Source organism: Ochotona princeps, chromosome 4, assembly GCF_030435755.1.
Source record: "Ochotona princeps isolate mOchPri1 chromosome 4, mOchPri1.hap1, whole genome shotgun sequence".
Classification (NCBI taxonomy): domain Eukaryota; kingdom Metazoa; phylum Chordata; class Mammalia; order Lagomorpha; family Ochotonidae; genus Ochotona; species Ochotona princeps.
Genome location: NC_080835.1, coordinates 5,922,313 through 5,941,606, shown reverse-complemented (window position 1 = coordinate 5,941,606; position 19,294 = coordinate 5,922,313). Strand labels below are relative to the sequence as shown.

Below are 19,294 nucleotides of genomic sequence, written 5' to 3'. Positions count from 1 at the left end.
AGGTGGTGTGCGGACATTCGAGGCTGCCAGGGCCCACTGAACCTCTCACTGCCAGCCCATGACACCACCGCCCCCAGGTCCCGCCCCCTGCCTCAAGCCCCCTCCCACTCCAGCTGAGCTCCCTGCCGGGATCCGAGGCTGTAGGCCAAGATCACCCCCTGCTGTACCCAGACATGGACGCCACAATCACTAGAGGCAGGTGTGGGACCTCAGCGGGGTAGGGGTGGGCTAGCGGGCTCAGCTCCCTCCAAGCAGCGGCTGTTACCAAGCCCGCAAACTAGAGCAACGCTTCAAACAGGTCCCATGTGCCCGCACCCAATCATTCATTCATCATTCCTTCAAGGCGACATGGTGAGAAGCTCTGGGTTACAGATAAGTCATCTGCCATCCCCGTAGCACGGAACAACATCCCAGGTCACTGAAAGGGCAGAGGTGCACCCTCCGGCCCACCAGTCAGGAGGCCACCTGCCCAGAAGAAGGGGCATGGACCAAATGACCCCCACAGTCCCTTCCCAGCAAGGAAGCAACAAGGCTGAGGAGAGGCACTGTGGGTGTCTCCCACAGGGAGGCTCTGCTGGAGGACCCACACATCACGCCTGCCTGCCAGCCCTTGTGGGGGTTGGTCAGGGGGCGCTGTGAGGGCCTTCTTGGGGCCTCATGCCCGGAAGTCACTCATCCTTCTCCGCTTCTGAGATTAGAACGTACACCTGACACGGAATCAGCCATAGGTTCGGCCTCCAAGATGGGGAGATAAGAGAAGACCCCCTCCCTGCACTGGGGCTTCCCCAGGTCTCTGTAGGGTGGGAGGGGAGGAGGCTGTGAGGGGCTGAGGTCCACGGCTGCATGGGCAGCCCCCTGGGGCACACAGCCAGCTACTACTAAGGGGCGACCATCCCCAGGCCACCCTCATCAGGCATGAGCCTCTGCCTCCAATTGACGATGACACGTTTTTAAACTCGGTGGCCCCCCGGGAGCAAGCCTCATTAGTCACAGGTGCGTCTGAGAGGAGCTACAGCCACCTACCCAGTGGGCCCAGGGCAAGGCAAGGGGCCCAGAAGCCCAGCTGGGAGGCCAGGCCATGGCAGGAGAGAAAATGGCAGAAGCCAACCTCCAGCACACACCCAGGGAAAGGGCTCCCCAGCTGGGACGAGGTGGCTGCGTGAGGCGACAAAGAACTTTCTGGGGGCAGGAGACAGACTGCCGACAAGGAGACAAGGGCAGGAGAGTGGAGAAAAAGGCAGAGCATGGATTGAAAGGAAATGTCAACCGACTTCCCCAAAGCCCATTTCCCTTGTCACCAAAGCTGCTAGCAAGTTCCAAGCTGCCTTTTGTACTCAGAAGACCCTACCCCCAGCAAGGGCCCCCCACCTCCTTCCAGCAACCCCCACCTGCTCGTCCCAAGCTCCAGTTGCGAACATGCATTCTGGGCCATTTGCTTCGTGGCTTCCAGCGGTTCCTGTTTCCCTCAGCACGCTCAGTGAGGGAGCTGTTGCTTTTCAAAAGTTCAATGGCATCGAAGCCCAATGGGAAATGCAAGCAGACAGCATTAATAAAGCCAACACCAGCACCATAGGTGGGGATGCTGGGCAGTCCCTGAACTCCTGTTTTCATGGCTGCCCGTTGAGGCTGGATGCCACGAGCTGCCTGGTGACTCCGCTGCGCTCACAGTCCAACCTCTGGGCAACACCTGGCACGCCAGCCGAAGCCGGCTCCATCCCGTCCTGGGCGGTCCTCCGCCACAGCCCTCCCTGGCTCCTGACTTCCCTCCACCGACAAAGATAGAAGCTGCCCGGTCCCTGCTCTGACGAGCTGTCCTTCCGTGGACTTTCGTATGTCCCTCGGAGACCTACGGCACAGACACCCTGAGCCTTGGCCATGGTGTGTAACACCGTAAGCCCTGACGAGGGACAGACCCTGAGCCAGTGGGCTGGCCCGGGCCTGAAGGGGGTTCCTGCTCTCAGGATGGGTGGGGTGAGGCTTGGGAGTGTGGATTGGGGACTGGTACTGTGGCATAGCAAGCTAAGCCAACAATGTCAAGCATCCATATGGGTACCTGTTTTGAGTCCCAGCTGCTCCCCTTCTGATCCAGCTCCCTGCTAACGTACCAGGCACAGCAGCAGAGGACGACACAGGCTTGGGACCTGCTCCTAGGTGGGAAACCTGGAAGAAGCTCCTGGTCAGGTTGTGGCTACTGTGGCCATTTGGGGAGTGACCCAGTGGATGGAAGATCTCTGTGTGACTTTACTTTTTAGGTAAATAAATAAATCTTGTGGGTCCGGTGTGATAGTCTAGAGGCTAAATCCTCGCCTTGCATGTGCCAGGATCCCATACAGGTGCTGGTTTGTATCCCAGCTGCTTCACTTCCCATCCAGCTCCCTGCTTGTGGCCTGGGAAAGCAGTAGAGGATGGCTCAAAACCTTGGGCCCCTGTACCCGTGTGGGAGACCCTAAAGAAACTCCTGGCTCCTGGCTTTAGCTCAGCTCTGGCTGTTGTGGCCACTTTAGGAGTGAACCAGTAGACAGAGGCTCTTTCTGTTTCTTTCTCTCTGTAAATCTTTCTAATAAAAATAAACAAATATGGGCCCGGCAGCGTGGCCTAGCGGCTAAATCCTCACCTTGAACACCCCGGGATCCCATATGGGCACTAGTTCTAATCCCGGCAGCTCCACTTTCCCCATCCAGCTCCCTTCTTGTGGCCTGGGAAAGCAGGCGAGGACGGCCCAATGCATTGGGACCCTGCACCCGCGTGGGAGACCCGGAAGAAGTTCCTGGTTCCCGGCTTCGGATCGGCACAGCTCCGGCCGTTGCGGCTCACTTGGGGAGTGAATCATCGGACGGAAGATCTTCCTCTCTGTCTCTCCTCCTCTCTATATATCTGACTTTGTAATAAAAAATAAATCTTTTAAAAAAATAAACAAATATATAAATCTTCAGCAATGTTTCCAGTTAGGAGCCACCAGCACAAGGTGTATTGCTGCTGGCCATTTGTTCACTGCTTCCCCCCTCCCCCATACAGATGACACAGAAACAGAGTGTGCCCGAGAGAGGAGCAGATGGACCAGAGCCCAGGTCCACTGCAGAGGCCTCCGAGGCCACCCCGTGGGCACAGCCAGACCTGGCCACGCCCCAGGACGGCTGCAGGTGTGAGCAGAATGCAGGGGTACCTCAGCAGTGCCTCCCCTCCCCGTCCCTCTGACCTGGGCCTAGGCAAGCAGATGCACACATCAGCTGCAAGGGAAAACCAGGAGTGCAGATGCTGGGACGCAGAGGGCAAGGGGGCCGCCCATGTGGCAGAACTGCTCAGGGGAAGGCCAGGGAGGGGCCCCTGGCCAGAACACCCCCCCCATCTGAAAGACCCCAACTGCCAGGAGGTGCGATTCCCTGAGCCACCTGCCTGCTCTCCAGCCTAGCCCAGCCCCAGATATGAGACAGCTTCCAACAGGCAGCACACCTGCCAGGCAGGCCCAAGGAGCCCCTGGGGCAGCAACAGCATGTCCCAAGGGACCCATCTTGCCAGGCATGTGCTAAACACTGAATACATAATTCCAGGGGGTGGAACCCATCACATCCATTTCTCAGAGGAGAAAACTGAGGGCTTGGGGGACTGCCTGAGACCTCACAGCCAGTACGCAGTGGAGTGGACTCAGACCCGGGAATCCAGCTCCGAAATTCCAGAGGGTCCCCATTGCAAGGGTCAAGGGAGAGGTAACGGAACAGGGCCTGCACTGAGTCCCTGAGGCCGCCTCACGCTGAAACCAGGCCTGGCCAGGACTCCCTAGGCTCAGGGAGGAGAGTGTGTTTAGGCGCAGCCTGCGGGTCCCGGGAGGACTCAGTGGCTACCCCACCAGATCCACCATCTGCACAGAGCCTGGTGTCAGGGGGAAGAGGACTCCCGCTTCAGGAAGGGGAGCAGGGCGGGGACCCCTTCATTGCCTGGGGACCCAGGGGCCCACTAGGCACCGTCTGCCCAGGCACGGACGGATGAGTTCGGCGGCGCAAGCCAAGGGCCGCACATCCAGCCCTTTTCATGCTCAGCCAGTTTAATGGCCCCCATTAATTTCAAAACACACACATTCCCACAAGCTCCATCCTCCTCGGCTCAGCACCTCGGGGACGCGGGTGGGCGGGCGTGCAGGTGCCCGTGCCCGGCCAGGCAGCCCCAAGGACAGAGCAGCGGAGGACAGGACTCACTCCAGGGTCACCTCGCGGGCGGGCCACCACTCCCTGGCACAGCGGGGAGGGGGAGGTGGCTGGGGTCTGTTGTAGAGAAGGGCTGCCCGGACAGTGCTCGAAGCTGGGAGGCGGGAAGTCGGCTTTGAGGCTCACTTCCTGCTGTGTGACCCTGAGCAGGCAGCAGACAGCACCCTCTCTGGGCTGTCACTGTCTCCCTCCGAGGGGACTGCAGCTGCCCGGAGGGCAGGCACTGGTTCGCATGCCTTGTTCCCCAGAGCCACACTAAGACCCCAGGAAGTACATGACGACCCCATCCAGCAAAACAAAGGAACCACTTCTGGGACAATAAGAGAGGCGTGCCCCTGAGGGGGTCCGAGGCTCCCACAGCCCCTCTCCACTGCTGACTGCCTCCCAAGGGCATCTGATCACTCCTTCATTCAACAGACATTTGCTCAAACCCAAGACAGCGTGAGTTTTCGGGTCCAGGCTCCGGCTCTCGGGGCTGGTCCCGTGGAAGTGGAAGGTTCCGGCTAAGGACCAGGGCGCTCGGAAGTCCTTGGGGGGCGGAGGGGGACAGGAGGACCTTTCCAGGGCCTCCCAGGGTCCCACCCACCAGCCATAGCTCTGTTCATCAGGAGGGCATCTCAATAATTCAGCAGGAATCCATCAGTCACGGATTTATGTAACCACCGCTCAACCTTGTGGGAGCCAGTCACCCGGGCAGCCTCCAGCATGTCGGAGGGAGGACACCCGGACCCAGGCTTCCCCACCAGCCTCCCTGGTTCCCCCAGCCCCTCGCTCCCAGACTGGACCCCAGGGTGGGCTGGTGAAACAACGAGCTTGACTGAGCCCCACCTCCACCCAGCACAGCAACCCTGAGACCCCTCATCTGAGCACGGGGTGGGGGGCGTCTCTGGACCTTCCCCAGGCAGAAGCAGGTGTGTGCAGGGGGAAGGCACTCCTCTGTTGCTGCTCCTGTACCCCACTGCTTACGGGAGGTTAGAAAGCGTGGCTGTGGCAGCCCCCCTCCCAGTGCTGGACGCGGGCCGGGAAGTCTGATGATGAGTCCTTCTCTGCCCTGAGAGCCCTTAGTCCTTGGGGGACCCCCAGGGGGGGGAGGATAGAACACAGCATGGCCTCCCACAAGCTGTGTCCGTGTGCCCCGCCGACCACAGAGCCCGGCGCACCAGGCCCGCGCCCGTGTAGCCGCTGGCCGGCTGGCCTCAGCAAACACGCTGAAATGTGAAGTGACAGATAAAGCAATTTATGGCGACAGTTTAGCATCAGAACGCTTCCCACAAGGCAGTCTGCATCCCTGCGGCCCCCCTGCTTCAGTCCATCGAGGCGGTCTCTAAATCACCAAGGCGCGGTGGCGGGAAGGGCTGGGGCCTGGGCATCCGCGGGCTCACTGGGAGGGGGCATGCGGGCCGCGGCCGGCAGATTTTCACAAATCAAAGCCCTGGGTCTTAAGGAAACGTAGCGCCACTTCATGCCTTATTTTAAATCAATAAGCGGCTTAAAGAACTCCCGGCAAGGCCGGCTTGTCCCTGGGAGACATGGCTTCCCGCCTGTTCCCCAGCACCTGGACTGCGCAACCCCGCAGGATTAACCAGTCCTGGCGTGGTGTGGTGTGGCGTGCCCGGTGCTGGGCACGTCACAGCCCATTCAGCAGCTGGGCCTGACTCCCGATGACTGATGGGGGTCTTGCAACTGGACTCGTGTTGTCCACACCGTCTGCCCTGGGACGAGGGGCACAGTGCAATGTCATCCACCAGAGGAAAATGTAAGGAGCAGCTTGGGCATCTCTTTCTGGGCACAAAGACTTGCCTTTCCCCCCATGACACCCCATAGGTCAGGGCTGGGCGGCCAGACAGATCGGGGTCTGTGTTTGTCCCGGACGCTTCTGGTCTGGGACCCAGCTGCCTGTTGGCCACAGAAGCCTCAATGAAGGTCACACCTCCCCACCCCCCGCCTTGGCAAAGAAGCCGCCAGTGCCCTGCAGGCCACAGTACCCCCAGGTGGGGATCCCTGGCCCCGAGCTCCCCACCAGCTCCTCCCAGCCTCTCCTCTCCCTAATTGGGGCCCATGGAACCCTCCAGCTTATCTCAGTCACATGGCAGCCCCAATTTAATTACGATGGATGCGGCAGGTCTCATGGGCAGGAGCTTGGGTCTCGCCCGGCATGGCCTGAGCAAGCAGCCTTGGCCAGCAGCCCAGAGGCAGGGCTGAAGTGGCCTGCGGAGGCCCACAACTTCTCAGGCAGCCTCGGGGCCTGTTCCTGCTATCCACAGGTAGGCACCCCCTGTGCTCTGCACCAGCTCCCTACGACACCCCAACACACTATCACACACACCCCCCAATACATATTCACCATCACACACACCCCGATACACATGCTATCACACACACAACACACATGCACAGTCTATCACCATACTAACACACTCACATCACCCCCATCCCCTCACATACACACAGAAATGCCCACCACATCACTCTCAAGCACCTGTTGGTGGGCCAGGCTGCAGGGCTGTCCCTGGAGCGCCAGCTGGAGGGACGCCGCGGGGCTGGGCCCTCTGTGGGGAGGAAACAGCACGGTGCGTCCAATCCCAATCCTATTCCAATCCTTCCCAGGGTGCTTGCGGGTGCAACAACCCAAACAGCCACAGCCCCCACCCCAGCCAGCAGGCATGAGCTCCCCCCCAGTCAGCACACACAGTCCTGCAGGAAGCAGGGCCCAGAGCCTCTGCCCAGTCCAGCTGGCACTGCTGTCCACGGGCCACCAACGCCCGGGGATCAACAGTGCTCTAGTCTCAAAAAGCAAAATGTAGACGTTCCCACCCGAGATAATCGCTCTCTCCTCTCACCCATTGTGGCGGCTCAGCGGTCGGCGCCGAGCGCCAATTATTCACGGCTAATGATTATAATCAAGTCAAATAGAATTTAATGGACACGTCTTCTCCTCCTGCTTGAAACTTTACATATGAATTAAGCACACATGGGTTCCACACGGCCAGACGCGGATTTATGCGGCTTCGACAAAAGCCCTGCCATGCCCACGACTTTCATTCCGCTAATAAACAGGCTGATTTACGGGTGCCCAGCGACCGCGGGCTCTGCTGCCCCCTGGCGGTCGGCGGGCCGAGGGCCGGAGGGGGTGCTCCTGGCAGGCCTAGGCCTGCCTCCTCCTGGGGAGACAAGCTGTGAGGCGTAGGGTAAACTGAGGCAGGGAACTGTAGGGAACACAGGGCTGCGGCCCGAAGGACCACCAAGACAGGCAGCAGTGTTGGGGATTAGGGGTTAGGGTACGGAGCACAAGGCTGCCCTCAGGCTCTGGCCGAGTTATCCCCAGCTCCCGTGGCCCTGGGAAGGCTGCCCACCATCCCTCGCAACTGTGCCCAGGAGCAACTGGAAGCCAGACGGGAACACGGGGAAGCCAAGTCCTTGGTACCTCTTCGAACGAGAAGCAGACGGAGCCACCGCATCCCAAGCATGTAAATCACCCACCACTCACAGCCCCATGGACCCACTCCATCTGCCTCCTAGACACTCACCCACCTGGGCCCCTACGTCGATCCTCTGTCCCCCGACTGGAAGGACAACAGAGAGGACAGGCCAACATCAGCAGATGTCCCCAGCACCCTGGAGGGGGGACCTGTGTGGCTGCCCAGCCACCCCATCGTACCCTGGGGCAAGCGCAGAAGGCTCTCCTCCTGGCCGACAGCTGCCAGACCTGAGCCCAGTGGGGCATGTCTCCCCCGCCTCAGTGCTGCCGCCCCTTCTTGGAGGCCCATCGAGAAAACAGCACAGCCAGCCGACAAAACTGTACCAGTACCAAGGCTGTCCCGGAGCTTGGCCGGCCCGCAGCAGCAACTCCGGCAGGTCCCATGGCCAGCACGGCCAGCATGGCTGCCTCGGGTGAGATGAAGGAGCAGGGAGAAGCTTGCGGGTGGGGGTGGGGGCAGGCCCAGTGAATGCAACACCCCCCTCCCAGAGGCGCCCCGTGCCTCGGCTGCCCGCCTAGGACAGTAGGGGCTGTGGACTCAGTGGCCGGTCATCTATGGGACTTTCCCGGGCCCATGCTGGCTCGGCAGCAGGCCACGGTCCTTCCTCTGACACCTGACCTCAGCCAGACAACCAGCCGCCTGCCCTTCCCCACCCGCAGCCCACTCCGCACTCCTCACCATAAAGTGCCGAGCCAGCAGAGGCGAACGCTGGGTGGGCAGCAGCCAGCCAGGGCGCCACTCCACTCCACCCTGACACCTGCACATGCTCCCCCACCTGTCCAGGTATGATGGAGGCGCAGCAAGGAAGCCAGGCATGGGGACTCGGCCGCCTCCACCCAGCACAGACCAAACACTCCACTTCCAACCTTCCTGGCCCTGCTCCAGCAGCACCCCCACCCTTCTCCAGCTGCTAATGGGTCCTGGGTCTGGGCATCCCCGCAGGGCCTCAGGCGCCAGCGGGACCCCCTCGCCTGGCGCCCAAGCCTCGCTGGAGCCTGCCGCGTGGGCGGCCAGGGGCAGAGGTGACCGAGGCAGCCATCCACTCACCGGCATTAACAATGGCATCCACTTCCAGCTTGGTGATGTCACCCCGGAACAGGGAGAGCTTCTCATTGAGCTGTTTGTCCTTCTTGTATTTGGGCTGCTCCACCTTCTCGGCCACTCCTGGACAGGCAGGGACCACCACAGGGTGGGGATGGGGGTCACAGAGAGGCCACCTTCGCTGCCCATCCCCACGCAGGACCGAGCATGGGTGGAGGGGGAGGCCCGGCAGAGATGAATGCTCTCCGTGCCCATTTTTGAATGAATATTGAGGTGTGAATGATCTGAGAGCCCCACTCAGCCATGTGCAGGGACTGGGAGCTCCCTCTCCCCCGAACACACAGCTCCTGACAACCTAGCAGGGGTGGGCAGGTGGCTCCAGTGGCAGGCCTGGACTCCCAGTGGGTCCTGGGGAGAGATGGTGCTGAGTGCCTGCCTGCCGCCAGCAGTGCCCAAGCTGCCGGCTCCCGCTGCCCACGCATGCCCTGCAACGCCTACCTTTCGCCATCTCCTTCCACGTGGGGATCTTCTTGAGCCTGACGAAGTCCTGGCAGAAGTAGTGCTCCTCTCGCTGCTTGTCGCTCAGGCCCTTCAGAAAGGCTGTGGGTGGGGGTGGGGAGGAGAGTCAAGGGGAGCCGGCTAGGGGCGCCCCACCCTCAGGGTCACCCCGCCGTGCAGGGTGCATCCAGCTTTCCACCGCTCCCGGGGAGCCCTGCCCTCAGCACTGGGGTCAGAGCCACGCCTCCATCCATCCAGGCCCTCATGTCTTTGAGGGGAGAAGGGGGACTGAGATGTCCCCCCAAACAATTCCAAATGAACTTGCACAAGCTGACTTGGGGGGCTGATGGCACTCAACGACACCAGTCAGCAGTTCCCGGGTGACATGATCCTCATGATTGGTGGGCCATACAACAGCCATCCTTGGAGAACAACACCCCGGGGCCCAAGGGACCCCCTGAGATGACCCCAGCAGAACCCCAAGACAAAACTGTCCACACTCTAAATTAGGAGCACTGAGAGGCAGGGAGGACACCTGTGGCCACAACTGGGGAGCGGGGAGTCACAGCCCCACTGGGTCACGGACTCTGCGACCCCTGTTCCAAGCCGTGCCCCCCAGGCTTTGGCCAGCCAAGCCAGGTCAGGCCCCCCAAGTGCCACTCGGAGGCTTCCGAGAAGCTCGCGGCTCACGCGCTCCCCCTGCTGGCTGCTAGCCGCCTGCACACCCAGGCTCTGAGCTGGGGGACAAGCCCTCCTGGAACCACAGCCCCCACTGACTGCTTGTGGGGAGCGGCCACCAAGCACAAAGCAAACGCACGGTAGACATGCAGATCTGGGACAGCATTCAGAGTGGACTGTGGCCTTCTGGAAGCTTCCATGCAAACATCTTTTCCCTGCCAGTCACTTAGTTCCATTGTAGGCTCTGTCCCCTCACCTGCCCACAGTGGTGGTGGTGAAGCAGAGCCCACACAGCCACACCGACCACAGGTGTGCTCAGGGCATGGTACGGCCATCCCCAACCTGTCCGATCCATGCTGCCCATCAGCCACTTCCCTCACCTGCCACAGGTAGCTTACTCCACACGGATCCTGCATTCCGCACAGGGCTGGGACTCGAGGAGGGGCTGCCAGCAAGCACAGTGCATGTCAGACCCTAGCAGGGGGTGTGCGGCATTTGGAGTGTGGGGTGCCAGGGGCACCGAGGTCACATGACCCACCCATGCTTTTGCGTGGCTGCTGGGCCAGACAATTAGGGGGTCTGAGCCCCATCTGAGTGCCCGCTGTGGCTCTTGACTCAGGGACGGGGCGGTGGGGGCGGTTCGGTATGCCTGGATCCCTGCCACCCATGTCAGACACCTGGATTACACTCCTGACTGCTGGTTTCTGCCCTGCCCAGCCCTGGTCACCGCAGGCATTTGGGAAGTGAACTAGCAAATGGGGGTGCCCTGTCTGTGTCTCTTTCCCTGCTGGACCCAAAACATTTGGTTTTTTAAATTTGTTGTTGTTGGGCCCGGTGTGGTGGTTAAAGTCCTTACCTTGAACACGCCGGGATCCCATATGGGCACCAGTTCTAATCCCAGTAGCTCCACTTCCCATCCAGCTCCCTGCTTGTGGCCTGGGAAAGCAGTCGAGGACGGCCCAAAGCCTTGGGACCCTGTACCTGCGTGAGAGAGCCGGAAGAGCTCCAGGCTTCCGGCTTCGGATCGGCGCAGTACCGGATGTTGTGCTCACTTGGGGCGTGAACCATCGGACGGAAGATCCTCTCTGTCTCTCCTCTCTGTATATTTGCCTTTTCAATAAAAATAAATCTTTTTTTTTTTTTAAATTGTTGTTCTTTTCCTAAATGGTCACAACAGCCAGAGCTGGGCCGGTCTGAAGTGAGGAGCTTCTTCCGGATCTCCCATGTGGGTGTACGGGCTTCAGCCATCCTTCGCTGCTTTCTCAGGTGCCTTAGCAGGTTGCAGGGGAAGCGGAGCAGCCAGGACTCAAACCAGTGCCATATATATTGGGATGCTGTTGTTGCAGGCAGTAGCTTAACTTATTATATCACAGATCTGACCCACTGTGATGCTTTCTAAGGAGTCAAGGTCCCTTGGCTTGGCCCAGTCCCCTCTAGCATCCCTCATGGCTCATAGGCCATTTCTCTGGCCCTGTCTGTTCTCCTACTAAAAGATACACACATATATTAATTTACTTGAAAGGCAGAGTGACAGAAGAGGTGTAGTGTTCCCTGCTGGTTCTCTCTCCAAGCGGCCACCACACCCAGAATTGGATCAAGCCAAAGTCACAAGCCAGGAGCCTCTTCCTGGTCTCCTGCTCAGGTGCAGGTTCCCAAAGGACTTGGGCCAGCCTCGATTGCTTTTCCAGGCCACAAACAGGGAGCTGGAGGGGAAGAGGAACAGCCAGGTCCCAAACCATCACTTGATATGGGATGTTGGGGGCCCCGGGAGCGTGGCCTAGCGGCTTCAGATCAGCGCGCACCAGCCGGTTGCGGCTCACTTGGGGAGTGAATCATCGGACGGAAGATCTTCCTCTCTGTCTCTCCTCCTCTCTGTATATCTGAGTTTGTGATAAAATAAATAAATAAAATAAATAAAATAAAATAAATAAATCTTTTTTTAAAAAAAGATATGGGATGTTGGCAATGAAACCCCAGCACCAGCCCCTCTGTGCCCCCTCCCTGAGGGGGCTGCCTTCCCCTTCCTTCTGCACGGGACCCCAGCAGGACAGCCCGGGATGCTGGGATCCAGAAGGAGCCAGGCACTCCCTGAGCTCCGGCGGCTGGGGTAAGCACAGAGATGGGTGCGTGTAGTGCAGGCGGCCTGGGGGCAGCCTGAGTAGAGGCAAACTCAGCAGAGCGACCCCAGCCCCTCTTCTGTTCCCAAAGCTAGGAAAATTGCTGAGGGGGTCTCCAAACACCAAGGGGAGGCACCCTCCTAACCACGATTTTGCCCACAGCCCCGCAATGCCCCGCAACACCAGCAGCAGAACGACCTGCTCAGCCTCCAGGCAGAAGTGGAGCCACCTGCTGGCACCTCACGCTCCCTCCACGGGTCCCAGCGTCCCCTCCCAGAGGCCTGGCTCCTGCCCTCCAGCCCTGTCCTCAGCTGTCCACATTCCTTCCTCCCTTCACTTCTTCCCTCTGGCCAGCCAGTCTGGTCCCTGCACCTGCCCCACAAGGTCACGGGTGAGTGTGTGCCTTGGTGGACAGGAAGTCCCCTGGGGCGTCACCTCCTCAGCTGACCCACACTCTCCCGGGGGGCCTTCACTTCCACGGAGTGGAGCCTTCCCCTCACCCCTCACCTTTCGCCCCAGCCGGGCTCTCTTCCCTCAAATCTTCCCTCGGTGGGCGGGGACAACCACCCCAAATACAGCTTCCCCACCCCCATTCCTCCCTTTCCCCACTCCCACCCCCACCTCCCATCCAGCTGCAGGTCTGTTAAATTCACCTCCATGAGACCACTTCCACATTGCTCCCTAGACACAATTCCCCCCACCTCCCCTCTCCCTGACTCCCAGCTGACCCCAGGTCTACCCCACCCTGTATCCTGGATTCTTCCCACAGCAGACCAGCCTCTCTGTCAGCCTGTGTCTTCCCTGATCCCACAGGGCCACCTTTCAGCTTCTCAAACAGCTAGTGCCTGTTCCCTGCCTCAGGGCTCCTGCACCTGCCGGGCCCCTTCATGTCTAGTCCCTCTGCTTCACTTGCCCTTGGCCATGGCCATCTGCAGTCCATCCACCCAGCACACGTGGGTTTTCGTGGGCAATTGTGGGAGGCCCCACGAGTCACTGAGCTTCTCCATGAGGGCAGAGGGGATGAGGCAGCGGGGACGGCCTGCATAGAAGCCCTGTGTCCAGAGATAGCACCTGGGCAGAGAAACGGAGACAGCTGGAGCAGAGGGCGAGGAATGGGCCAAGATAGCCAGCCCCTCCGGGGATGGCAGAGGTAGGATACGGGTTCCGATAGTGGCAGGTCCCAGGTGCCCTGAGGACCCCAGTCCAGGAGCCCAGAGCCACAATGGGCTCTGGAGCAGCCATCATGTGCCAGTGCACCACCTGTGCCAGTCACAGGCGAGACTCTAGCCTCTCAACGCCCACGCTGCACCTGCACAACCCCTCCTTCCAGCCAAGCCCTCAAAGCAACTGTGTCCTCAGCCCTGGCCACAATCACCCAGATGCCATCCTTAAGGACATCGGCCAGCCTGTCCCTTGCACTCAGGTCCTTCCCTGTCCCTGGGAGCCTTCCAGGGCCAGCGAGCCAGGTGCTGTGTTCCCATTCCCAGAACCAGGGGTGGCCCGGCTGATCCCTGGGGGGATGACACAGCAGAATGCGGGGCTGCAATGGATGGAAAGTCAACGGCCACTCTCACAGCCTCGGCTTCACGCGCCAGCAGGGCTGGACATGGCTCATACATTTCTAGCACTTTCTACCTCCTCTGGCCAGATGAGATACAAGCCCAGAACACAAGTGTAGGGTTTATATATATATATGATCAGCGTAAAACATGCATTTGCACTTGCCTTGGGTTTCGAAGAGGGAAGATTATTTCACAGCTCGCTGAGGCAGGTGTTGTAAAAAATTGTTTGCAGTAAATTTTGATGGGGAGGCCTGACCCTGGACGACGCGGCTCCCCGGGCGCGGCAACTGAGCAGGAGGAAGTAGGCTCAGCTGCAGCCATAAAGCGCACTGGGCCAATGGGAATTCAATGATGTGTTCTAAGAAGTGTCTCTATGGCCCTCGCAACTTGGAGAGCGAGCTGGAGGCAGCAGGTGCCCACTGTGAGTGGGGCTCCCTGGCAGGGCATCCATCACCTGTGCCCATGGCAACCGGGAGGGCATGAGGGACCTCACGGCTTTACTGTTTGCCCCAAGTCCTCCCTGCCCCCCTGACCTCTGGTCCTAGCCACACAGGGGCCTGCCAAGGCTGTGTCCCCAGGAGACAAAGCTCAACACGACAATTTCGGCTGGTGGCAGAAATGAGTTGGGGGGAGGGGCGGCTACATCACATGAGCTTGGTCAATGAGAAGACTCACAGATCCCCAACTGGACATAGACAGAGCCCCTGCGTGGGGGCCACACACGGGCAGACAGCCAGGCATGCGGGAGGGAGACGAGACAGGTTGTCGCTGGGAACCTTGCTTTTGTCACTGCGCCCTGGAACACTCCGGGCAGGCACTCCTGGTCCCACTGAATGGTGAGGAAACTGAGGCCCGGGCAGCGTGGACATAGCTCTAGGGCCTGCGTGTGGGATGACACCAAAGCACAGGGCTCTGCCCACCCAAGGCCAGGTCCTGACTGCGATGACCCAGGGGCCCAAAGGCCGTGACAGAGGGCCAATCAGGACATGCTCTGAGAAACGTACCACCAGGCACTAGCTCAGGGGTGTGGGAGCCTCCCACGAGGGGGTGCCTACCCGTGTGAAGCACGGTGATCTCACTGGATGGGGTCGCCATCACACACGTGGTCGCGACACCACCATGCAGCCACTGACTACAGAAAGAGCACATGGCCCCAGCCCACCGTGTCCTGGGCAAGGTAGGAGTGACCGCTGACAATGCAGGTGCTCCCAGGGATGGGGAGGGCTGCACAGCGGCCAGGGAAAGGGAGCTGCAGACAGGTCAGAACGGGGGCCACTGAGGGTTTGTTGGACATGTACAAAATGACTACTGGGGACTTCCATGGAGCAGGCCACAGCACCTGCAGATAACTGAGGGAGAAGAGACAGGGATGGCTCAGAAGGAAGAATCCGGGGGGCCTGCTCGGCCAAGGATAACTGAAACTTGGGGTGGGCAGGCCAGGCTAGGTCATAGCACCCATCAATGTTCACGAGAGCCCTGTATGGGGGGGTTGGTCTGCCAGGAACTCTTTGGGGTTGCCTTGATCAGGTCATAGCATCCACCAGTGCTCATGAAGGCTGCACTGGGAGCAGGCAGGCTGGGCTGGGCTAGGCCATAGCACCCGCCAACTTCAGTGGGGGCCATGCCAGGCTAGGCAGTAGCACCTGCCAGTGTGAAGAGCCAGGGTTGGGGACAGGCTGGGATGGGCTAGGTTATAGCACCTGCCAGCGTCAGGGTGGGCCATGCCAGGCTAGGCAGCAGCACCTGCCAGTGCAGACAGCCAGGGCGAGAGACAAGCTGGGCTGGGCTAGGCTCCAATACCTGCTGGTAGAGGTTCTGAGGGGTCACCCCAACTAGGTTACAGCACTCATAGATGTGCACGCAAGCACAAAGAACAGGGCTGGGGGCAGGCTTGGTTGGGGTTCGTGGGGCTGAATTTACGTGGTTGCAGCACCCACTAGACAGCATGAGGGCCAGGACTGGGGTTGGGCTGGGCTGGGCTAGGCTGTAGTACCTGCCAGTTCCCATGAGAGTCAAGGATGGGGGTGGGGACTGGACAGCCAGCTGCCCCCACTGGTACCTGTATTGGCTGGTGCAGGGGAAGGGCTGAACCTGTCCCTGCACCAGCAGGTACACATGAGAGCCAGGTCTTAAGGACCCCCACCCCTGGAGAGGTTATCTTAAGGACTCCCAGCTAGACCCCTGTACTCAGTCACTGACCTCAAGGAAAATCATATAGACATGTGGCAGGATGCTGGAGCACATGGTGCAGTACTGGGCCACCTCAGTGGCTGAGCCTCATATGATAATAAAGAACATGGGCCCAGCTAAAGTCCTCACTGTGCAGGCACCGGAATCCCATAGGGGTGCCGATTCTAATCCTGATGGCCCTGCTTCCCATCCAGCTCCCTGCTTGTGGCCTGGGAAAGCAGTCAAGGATGGCCCAAAGCCTTGGGACCCTGTACCCAGTTGTGGGAGACCCTAAAGAGGCTCTTGGCTCCTTGCTTCAGATCAGCACAGCTCTGGCCATTGCGGCCACTTGGGGAGTGAACCATCGGATGGAAGATCTTCTCTGTCTCTCCTCCTCTCTGTATATCTGCCTTTCCAATAAAAACAAATAAATCTTTTAAAATAAATAAAGAAAAGAGGAGTGGCAAGCACTAGGTGGCTGTCACAACATGGCCTAGCAGCACATCTGGGAACCACAACACATACTATCATGTGACCAACCTCTGCACAAGGCACACCTTGCGCACAAAAAGTGAGGGACTGTCTGGGGGCCTCGCTTAGACCCCAGGCAGGGGCAGAGCCCAGCGGAGGCCACCCCTCCCGCCCTGCAGGGCCCTCAGATTCCTGGGGAGCAGATGGCCAGAAGACACAGGCACGGGGCCTCCTGCAGCGGCCCCTGAATCCCAGGCTCCTGGGGGGAAGTGGCTGCCACGAGGCGAGACTAGGCCCTTAGGGTGTCCAGGGCAATGACCCTGGGGTGAAAGCCACAGCCACATCCCGTGACCCAGCTATCTCGTGACAAATTGCGTAAGCTCAGCAAACACCAGACTAGAAGCCCCTTGTGGACAGGGCCCCAGCCACCTGCCTGATGGCCCTACAGACCCAGTAGCCACCAGCCATGCCACTGGGTACACATCCCAGCTGTGAGCACATCAGGAGGCATGGAGAGGGGGCCTGGCTCCCCGGCCGGTAGCAAACCCTGGCGCTGCAGCGGCTGTCTGCCTGCCCACACCCCAGCCCTGTGCCGTTTGGACGCAGCAGGGAAGCCACCCTCCTTGCGGGGACACCTGCCCTGGGTGGCAGAGTGAGTGTGACAGTCTGGCCTGGCTCCTCTCAGATGCTCTCTGATGCCCCGGCAGGTGTCAGTCAACGTGATTTTCACTACCAGGCACCAGGACCAGCCGCCATTCCTCTAACCCCAGCCTCATCTGCCCCAGGCCGCCTGTCCAGTCTCACCAGTTGCTCACAGCCAGCCGCCTAGCCTGGGGCTTCTGACAGAGGACCCAGCCAGGACACATCCCAGACAGAACCCTGAAGGGCAGGGGCAGCTGGTGGCCAGGCGGGGCTCTCTGGGGCACCTCAGGTCGGCTTCCCTCCCTTCCCATGTCCAGTCCAGGAGGCCATAGAAAGTATTCTGACCCCTTGGGGGGAACGGAAAGAAAGGCATGTGGCCAGCTCTCCCAAGCACAGCACCCCAGCTCCACCCTGCTACCAGTGCCTCCCTCCTGGCCCCCCCATACCCACACTGTGAAATAGGACAGAGCACTTACATGGCCCGAAGCCAGCAGGGAAGGCAAAAGGGCACCCTGCCACATGCCCAGGGCAGGTGCAGGCCGCAGAGGCCTGCCTGGGGGTGGGGGAGCCCACTGCCCCTGAACTTTTGAGCCCCCTGCTGGGTAGCTGGCCCTGATCCCTTCAAAGCTCTCCCCTTTCAACTGTGCCAACTGCTGAGAGCTGGCTAAGCTCAACTCAGCCCTGCCCTAACGCCCCGTGACCTTGGGGAATAGAGTAGCCCTGGGCTTGTGTCCTTTCCGCAGTGGAAGAAGGTGGGGGTCCCGCACGGGCTCTGGAGAGGTGTCGGGGGTCTTCTCCGGCAGGGCAAAGTGGCTTTCCTCACGCTGCGCCTGCCTGCGACCTGGCCCCGGGCTGCGGGAAGGAGTCAGTGGGGCTGAGTCCACGAGGGAGGGGGCGTGGCGCTGAGAGGGGGAGGGGAGCCACTGGTGGGGGGTGTCTTGATTGCCCAGGTGTCCCGGCAGAAGGGGCTAAGTCGGGGCTCTCGTCGCACCGCCCCTCGCACCGCCCTCATGCCTCACTTACATTTCGCCTCTTTCCAGTCGGTGGAGGTGTTGAGGTCCACCTTCGCTGCCATGGCCAGGGGAGCCCAGGTGCGCACCCCGGCTCTCGGCCCCACCGCCACCGCCCCCAAAGTCCCAACTCCCGCGGAAGCCCGCGCGCGAGGAGCGAGCGCGCCCAGGCACGCCGGGGGTCCGCCCGCTGTGCCAGGGGGTCGTGGGACGCCCGCCGAGGGGCCGGGCCAGGGGCGCGGGGCGCCGAGTCGCTGTCCCGCCGCGCGCAGCTGTGCCAGGCGGCCGGCCACCCGGTTCGGCAGAGACATGAGCGGGCGGCGCGCGGCGGCTCCCCGCCCACTGGAACTACTATTTACGGTGTCCGGGACAAGTGGCTCCCGTCTTCACTCGGGGCCAGGTGCCGGGTGCCAGACCTGCTCCCAGCCTGCGAGAGACGCCGGCACTCTTATCCGCCCCCCCCCCCCCCCGCACACACACCCCGGGCGCGCCGCTGGGCACCCTGGAACTTGTAGTTCGGGCCTCCGGCCGGGCCGGCGCACTCGTATGCACACGTGCACGCCCCGTCCGACCTCCGGCCGCGCCCCCGTGTCGCCACGCGCGATAGCCGCGCGCCGCCTGGCGGTTCCGTGTCTCGAGTCCCCGGCCGTGCCCGCGGGCGCCCTCCGCACCTCTCCGCGTCCAGTCCCGCATGCTATGGAGAGCCGAGTGAGGCCCCCGTGGAGCCGAGACTAGCGCCGCCAGAAGAGGGTCACCCGGGCCGGCATCTCCTGTCCCCAGCCGGTCTTAGGGCTGGGGGTAGGGGGACTGACACGTGTCTTGGCTCTCTAGTTGCTGCCCCAAACTGAGAGATGCCTCCTCCTAGCCCGATCCAGGCAGAGGCGTGGCAATAGATAGTGGAAAGTGGAGACAGGGAACTCAGTTCTAACCGACTGTTTCTGGTGGGAAAACATGATGTTTTGTTTTGTGTTGTTTTTGCCAGAAGCTGAAGCCGGTTCGAATCCCGGTTACCCCACTTCGGTACTCGGGACCCTTGCACCCAACGTGGGAGACCCGGAAGAAACTCCTGACTCCTGGTTTTGGATTGGCTCAGCTCATCCCATTGGGCCATTTGGGGTGTGAACCAGCAGATAAACGATCCTTCTCAATCTGTCGCTTTCTCTCTGTAACTATGTCTTTCAAATAAAAATAAATCTTGAAAGCTTTTTTGGGAACTAGAGTGACTTTGATTCACAGAGAGCCCAGCTACTTGAGCCCGCCCCGGTGATGGAGCCCACACATTGACCAGTGCCTGTGGAGCTAACTTCTGTCACAACCCAGGCCAAACACCTGTCTCTGGCTTTCTAATTCTATTACTTTTTACAAAGACTCCCAGGATGGATTTTAAGTACGGCTATGGTTTATTACAAGATTAATATTGTTGGATGA

At 60.4% G+C, this 19,294-nt stretch overlaps 1 protein-coding gene across 2 annotated transcripts in view; it reads right to left on the bottom strand.

Moving 5' to 3' along the window:
• Positions 1-18,314, bottom strand: part of MACROD1 (mono-ADP ribosylhydrolase 1) — a 107,481-nt gene extending 89,167 nt beyond the window's left edge. Inside the window, exons 1-3 of one of the 2 annotated variants that reach the window (XM_058662872.1) lie at positions 17,880-18,314; positions 9,218-9,319; positions 8,726-8,842 (exon numbers count right to left, since the gene is read on the bottom strand). In XM_058662872.1, the coding sequence (XP_058518855.1) occupies positions 8,726-8,842; positions 9,218-9,319; positions 17,880-18,177 (517 nt within the window). In that variant the 5' untranslated portion in view covers positions 18,178-18,314. The remainder of the gene's footprint in view (positions 1-8,725; positions 8,843-9,217; positions 9,320-17,879) is intronic. The other variant, XM_058662873.1, reaches the window with a different exon arrangement.
• Between the last annotated feature and the right edge of the window lie 980 nt (positions 18,315-19,294).